Here is a 7,500-nt window from a genome sequence, read left to right as displayed (position 1 = left end):
GAAAGCAATGGGGGTGCAGGGCCGGAATAGGGGGCCCAGCAGGGAGGGAATCACCCCAGGGGAAAAGCTGCTGCCATAGGCCCACTTAGGGCTCTTGAATGTGTACCTTCTCCAGAGTCCCAACTGCAGCTGGCAAAAAGTCACCCCCCTACCCCTAGCCCCCAGAGCAGGAGACAATCATAGCTAAGGGCTGTGGACGAACTGAAAGCATCCTTATAGGGGATTAACATTAAAACACTTATAACTGAGTTTTAAAAGAAAGCAAACCACTCACTACATTGTTATATTCTGTATACACCTAATTTGATGAAACACTCTGAATTCTTGGTCTCCAGAGTGCTGGGATTATCACAGCTTTGCAGCAGAAGGGCATGATATTGTGCATCCAGCACTCAGGAGGCAGAGACAGCAGGATCGCTATGAGATGCAGTGAGATCCTGTCTCAAAAAACAAAACAAAATCAAGCATATGCCATCATGCCCAGGATATGTATTGCTAAGAATCAAACCCAGACCTTTCTGCATGTCAGGCAAACACTCTACCCACTGAGCTACATCCCCTGTCCCCAAATCAAGATTGAGCAAACGATACCTCTTTTCTAAAAAGCTTAAGGCCACAGAATGTGGTTAACCTTCACATTATAGTACATTGTAGTTTACTTTTTAAAATATTGTACAGAATTTCCCTATCCTTGCTAGAACACCATTCTCTCCCTAGTTATTCATACTTGTTAAGTCATATAGGATCAGTTATATAAACTGTCATACAGGAACTATTAAGAGACAAGGCTGGGGATGTGGCTCAGTGGTAGAGGGCTTGCTAGCATTCAACAGGCCTCAGGTTCTACTCTAACACTGAAAAAGAAAAAGTATAAGATTTGATGTTTATAGAAGCGTATTTGTTATGTGCATATTCACCTGTACGTGTGGGCCAGAAGTCAATGTCACATGCTGTCAATTGGTCTGCTCTCCACCTCACTTAGGGCAGTGTCTCACTGAGTCTGGAGCTCCCTGATTAACTAGGTTAGCTGGCCAATGAAGAGTGCCAGAGATCTGTCTACCTCAATCCCTCCTGGTGCTAGAGTTTCAGGACAAGGTGACTCTGTCCTGCTTTTATGCGGGTGCTGGGGACCAAATAGATCCTCAGGCTTGTACAGCAAGCATTTTACTTGACTGAGCCATTGTTCTCACCCTTAAAAAAACATCTTTTAAATATAAAGTAACTAGTGGCTGGAGACAGTTCAGCAGTTAAGCACACTCGTTTGCAGAGGATTTGAGTTTAGTTCCAAGCATCCACACCCATAGCTCACAACTGCCTTTAACTCCAGCTCTAGTTCCCATATCCTCCTTTGGCCTCCACAGGCAACAACACATAACTAGTGCACAAAGGCACATAGACACCCACACCCACACCCACACCCACAAGTAAAAATAAGAATGCCAGGTGTGGTGGAATATTGTGGAAGGGAAAGGTGAGAAGAAGAGTTCAAGGTCATCCCCAGCTACAAAGGTAATTTGATGCCAGCCCGGGGTTATGAGAACCTGCCTCAAAAACTTCCCAAGAGCCTCCCTGAGATGTGTGGTTCTTTGGCCAAGACTCCAAAGAAACCCATGGACGTTAAACTGGGAGACATCCCAACCCCAAAAGTATGCAGTGGGGCACTGAGTTTATATCCAATAGTGCACACTGAAATTATGCCCAACAAGTCCATCAACGAGAGGAAAGACCACAGCTGGGTTAACATGGTGCTGGCACGCACGCATTCTCCAGCTGCTGAAACTCACACATTAGTGATGTGTGGGTCCCAGAAGGGCTAGTGTAGAGGACTCTGCACTCCTGAGTAACCAAATGCTCAATTCCATTCATGAAGAACTCAACTAAGGCCGAATCTTCATATCCTGACTGAGAACTAAGGTCTAATAAAAAGTAACTGGTAAATGTGGAAAAATTCACATAAAAAAAGAACTCAAGAAACCAGAAGGAAAGGAACGGTAAAGCACCGTAATGTGGGGCTGGAGAGAAGTCTTAGCAGTTTTGAGCATTTGCTGCTCTTGCCTAAGACCCAGGTTTGCTTCCCAGCACCCACGTGGCAGTTTCTTTCTTCTTCTTCTTTTTTTTTTTTTTTGTTTTTTTTTCTAACCACCTGTAGCTCCAGTTACTACAGGCGGTCCTACGCCCTCTCTGGTCTCCACGTGCTATCACAGAAGTGTGGTGCACATACATGAACTCATGTAGGCACACACACATACAAATAAATAAATCTTAAAGAAAAAAAAAAGAAGAAACTTGAAACTTACATCATTCCAATGTACTGTATTGGGTTCTTTGAATTTATATATTCAGAATAGAAAAATCAGAATAGTTTTCTGATACAAACATAAAAATAGAGCACATTTATTAACAGTAGGAAAACTACTTACAATAACAATGCATTACATTTCACATAATAAACACAGCCAGAAGAGAAGAAGAAACTTCTTGGTATTCTGATGCAATAGAGTCAAAGACTGTCCCATACACACCTTGACATACCCACATAAAGCATTCATTTCATAGGCAGAAAAAAATGACTTTTGTCTGTCACTGAAATAGATTTCCTGGTTTTCAGCTTTGATTATGTACTACACATAGACTTCAAATATTAAAAAAAAAAAAAGTTAACAACAAAAGGTGAGCATGATGGCACATATCTTTAGTCCCAACATTAGGAGCAGAGACAGGTAGATCTCTCTGAAACCAAGGCCAGGCTGTTCTACATATCAAGTTCAAGGCCAGTCAGACCTACAAAACGAGACCCAGTCTTTACAAAATAGAAAAGCAACAGCAAAAACCCATAATCATTCCTAAAATAAACATCACATATATATATGTGTGTGTGTGTGTGTATATATATATATATATGTATATATATATACATATATATAACATTTTTTTTAAATATCCTATACAATGGTCACTACTCAGAGAGTTCTGGATTTTAACAGGTCTGACCAGCTAACTTGCTCGCTTGAGCAAGTTTTCAGTTCCCCTGGGAGTCACAGACGCTTTGGATCCATTGCTCTGGGGTACAGAGTTCTATTTCTTCTTCCTTTTCTTCAGTGGCTCATCATCAGAGCTGCTCTCAGTACTGCTGCTGCTGCTGCTGCTGCTGGAGGAAGAGCTGGAGTCCGAGTCTGAGTCCGAGGATGAGGATGAGGAGGATGAGGAGGAGGAGCTGGAGAGGCTTGCATCTGAGTCACTGTCCTCTGAAGAGGATGAGGCAGAAGTCTCGCTCTCTGATGAAGATTCACTGGCCGAACTGTCACTGCTAGAGGTACTGGAACTCGTGACACTCTTAGACCTATTGAAGTTACACAAAGTTCACACTTGGGAAACTGACATTTAACTCAGTGCTTAGAAACGCTCATGCTAAGCTCCTGCAGCTAGCCCTAGGTCCGATGTTTGGTGGTTGCCTAACTCTGAAACACTCTACAAGCTCTCTGTCATTTCAACAACTCTTGTGCAGTTCATAAGGCGTACCTCCTGCGCTACGTTACACTGAGCATGCTGGCACAAGCCTGTGAGCCTAGGGGGTAGAGGCATGAAGATCAGGAGGTCAAGATCGCCCTCAGCAACACAGTAAGGTCAAGGCTAGTCTGTCTTACACACACACACACACACACACACACACACACACACACACACACACACACACACACAAACAAGAAACAAGCAAGGCATGATGGCTGTAACCTTAGTACTTAAGAAGCTGAAGTGAGAGCTGGGCAGTGGTGGCTCACGCCTTTAATCCCAGCGCTTGGGAGGCAGAGGCAGGTGGATTTCTGAGTGCAAGGCCAGCCTGGTCTACAGAGTGAGTTCCAGGACAGCCAGGGCTACACAGAGAAACCCTGTCATGAAAAGAAAAAACAAACCAAAAACAGAAACAAACAAAAAAAAGAAGCTGAAGTAAGAGGATCACCATGAGTTTGAGGCCTGGGCTACAAAGTGAGATCTAGTCTCCAGAAAATAAAACAAGAGCTTAAGGTAAGGCTCAGCATTTAGAGACCTTACTGTTCAGTCAGAGGCCTATGAGGGAATTCGGATCCCAGCACTCATATTTGGCAGCTCAAAAATACCAGTAATTTCAGCTCCAAGGGATCCAATGTCCACTTCTGCAGTCTAGAGGCATCCCTATACACACATACACAGAAACCTAAAAAAAAACAAAGCAAAAGCAAAGCCCAACAATAAAAAAAACCAAACAAGCCAGACAAATCTCTAAGATTGAAGCCAGCCTGGTCTACACAGCCAGTTCCAGGTCAGCCAGGGCTACATAGTGAGGGGAACCATGCTTATGTGTGCACACACAAGTACATGTCAATATGCACAGATGTATGCTTGTGTATGAAGACCAGCGGGTGTTCTCAATCGCCCTACACTTTGGAGAGAGACATTCTCACTGAAGCTGGGCTCACTGACTCAGCTGGGCGAGGTGCTCAGTGACTCACCGGGATCCACCCATCTCTACCTCCCCAGCACTGTCGCTGCATGAACTCCCTGCTGTTGTACCCAGCTATTTGCTTATGTACATAGCAAGCACTTTACTAAATGGGCCATTTTTCCAGTCCCCTTTAGCAAAATCTTGTAAGATTTTATTGTTAGGTCAAGACAAAGTAGGAAGTATAAGGATTTTAGAATGTATGTTATAGAAAAAGGAAAATGGGAGCCAATAAATTACACATAAGAGGAAAAATATTAGAAAACACAATGAAAATCAAAAATTGGAAACAGCCTGGAGAGATAGCTCATCAGTTAAGAGGACCGACTGCTCATCCAGAGGTCATAAGTTCAATTCCCAGCAACCCATGGTGGCTCACAACCATCTGTAATGGGCTCTGATGATCTGATGCCCTCTTCTGGTGTCTCTGAAGACAGTGACAATGTTCTCACATATATAAACAAATAAATCTTTAAAAAAAAAAAAGAATTGTAAACAAAAGACTTCAGCCCAATCTTCCTCCCCCAGATAGTGTCACCGGAAGCCACCTACCTCTTCTTCTTCTTGATCTTTTTCTCTATGTTGGTCTCTCCCATGCTAAGGAACAAAGGGAAACAAAAGCTCCTATTAATAAAAGTGACCACAAACTCCTGTGCTGGCCTCAGACTGGTTCTGTTCTGCATTACATATGCTCAAGGGCACAGGGTTTTTTGCTCTAATCAAGTAAAAAGTTCCCTTCCCGGGACAGGATGCAGTGCATATGGCCACTTCGTGCTTGAACAGCACATTTTATCTCTTGTACCGTCAAAGCCTGTTGGTAGTTAGAGAGGGCGGGACACACAGACTTGTTTCTTTTTTTGTTTAGAACTTTAATTACTTATTGAACAAGCAAGGCCAACAGCAGCACAACATCTGTAATCTGCTTCCTGAACTATACGTGGCCATTTCAAACTTTTACAAAAAGCAAATTTAATTTCTGTACAGCTTCCAAAATTTTAGTTACTGTTTAAAACAAAAACATGGAAATTCAATATTGTAAGACTGTTCTCTAACACCATAAAGAGCAGTTGAGCATGAGCTGCATTTCTGCCATCAGCATGTATACTGATCCAGCTTTCAAATTACAGAATTGTTCCTATCCCTACAACACTTGGTGCAGGGTTCAAGTCCAGGGCTGGTACATGGGCAAGCACTCTATATCTCATACAATTTCATTTTTTTCTTTTTCAAATTAACTCTAAGTAGTAAAATGTCTTCTTTTTCCTCTTTGAGACAGGTCTCATGTAGCCTGAACTCATCTACTACCTGAAGATGACACTGAACTCTTGACCCTTCTGCCTCCCTTTATGCAGTATCATGGATTACTAGCATTCAGACTTGTGCATGCTAGGCAAGCACTCTGCAAACTGAGCTGCATCTCAGCCCAACTTCTACCGTGCTTGCACCTTAAAGGTTTCAAAACCTTGACTTCTGTTTCAAAACCTCAGTTTCTGCTCCTTGATTAGGAAAGTTGGCTGGATCCTGCCAAAGACACATTCACTCACCACACAGAACTACCACAGGCCCTGCAGACATACTGTTTCCTTCTAACCGATCTCATGAGAGAATGTTTGTTCAAAGTCTGCAGAGCTGTGTACATTTCCGTTTTCTGAGGTATAACGGAAGGCGATTCTATTAGCTGGGGGCAGACACTGCTTTGCTTTGTGAAAGACCAAGTTACAGAAAAGATTTCAGATAGGGCAAACATTAGACTATCCTCAGTGTCTAGACATTACCACTGGCAGAGCTGAAGAATGAGTTAGTTCCAGACAGGGTCTGACTACATAGCTCTAGATAACATGGGATTTAGTTACATAGACTAGTTAGACCTTGAAATCATAAAAATCTACCTGCTTGGGTTGGAAAGATGGCTCAGTGGGTAAGAGCACTGACTGTTCTTCTGAAGGTCCTGAGTTCAAATTCCAGCAACCACATGGTGGCTCACAACCATCCATAATGAGATCTGACATGCTCTCTTCTGGAGTGTCTAAAGACAGCTACAATGTACTCATATATAATAAATAAATATTTTTTAAAAAATTAAAAAAAAAATCTACCTGCTTCTGCCTCCTGAGTGCTGAGATTAAAGGTGTAAGCTACTATACTGGGTGAGCAGATATTTATCGTTAGAATCTGGCAAAGTTTAGTATTAACTCAGTTTCTAACTTTAATTTTTACATTCATTCTTGAGAAACATGACTTGCCCAAAGAGATAAAGTTTTGCCCAAAGATGAAGATACAGAATTTATCAAAGCCACACAATACACACATACATATACAGACAGAATGAGAGAGAGGAAGGGGAGGGGGAGGGGGAGAGCCTGTGTGGCGCTGGAGGGTGGAGGGCTCGGGCTTGTTAAGCAGGTACCTGACCACTTAGCTGCATCCTTAGCCTAAGGTGAGAATACTTGTTCTCTGTGTCTTTCCTCCTGCAGCTCTGCTGTTTCTTATCTTCCTATTACACTCCCATCCCCATATGGCCCGTTTGAGAACTTTCACATCTCATGTGCTCCATACCTGCCATAGTTCTCTCTCTTAAAGGTCCCCCTCCCCCCCACTGGTGATTCTATTTGCATGCTATGTCACAGCACTAAACACAGCAGCCAAAGCATCTCTGTGGTAGGATTAGGGCCATTTGGGTACATGCCCAGAATACTATAACTAGGTCACATGGAGATTCTATTTAGATTTTTTTTCTATTTTTTTTTTTTACTTCTAGAGCCCACACTGATTTCCATAGTAGCCACAGCACCAGTTTACACTCCCATCAGTAGTGAATACAGCTGCTCTTTACCCCAGTCCGAGCCAGCTTTTGTCTTCTTGATGGGTGGCCATTCTGTATGGGGTGAGACTGAAGATCAACCTAGTTTTAATTTGCATTTTCCTGATGGCTAAGGATGTTGGACACTTTTAGAAAATATTCATTAGCCATTTGTATTTTTTTTTTTTTTTTTTTTTTTTTTTTTTTTTTTTTTTTTTTTTTT

At 42.4% G+C, this 7,500-nt stretch overlaps 1 protein-coding gene across 1 annotated transcript in view; it reads right to left on the bottom strand.

Annotated features, from left to right (window-relative positions):
* Window positions 1-2,298: 2,298 nt before the first annotated feature.
* Window positions 2,299-7,500, bottom strand: part of Zcchc10 (zinc finger CCHC-type containing 10) — a 10,601-nt gene continuing 5,399 nt past the window's right edge. The window contains exons 3-4 of the mRNA XM_031354341.1: window positions 5,030-5,074; window positions 2,299-3,340 (exon numbers count right to left, since the gene is read on the bottom strand). Of these exons, the coding sequence (XP_031210201.1) occupies window positions 3,076-3,340; window positions 5,030-5,074 (310 nt within the window). The 3' untranslated portion in view covers window positions 2,299-3,075. The remainder of the gene's footprint in view (window positions 3,341-5,029; window positions 5,075-7,500) is intronic.

The sequence above is a fragment of the Mastomys coucha genome, unplaced genomic scaffold (genome assembly GCF_008632895.1).
Source record: "Mastomys coucha isolate ucsf_1 unplaced genomic scaffold, UCSF_Mcou_1 pScaffold5, whole genome shotgun sequence".
In the NCBI taxonomy this organism is placed as follows: domain Eukaryota; kingdom Metazoa; phylum Chordata; class Mammalia; order Rodentia; family Muridae; genus Mastomys; species Mastomys coucha.
This window is presented reverse-complemented; position numbering and strand designations above follow the sequence as displayed.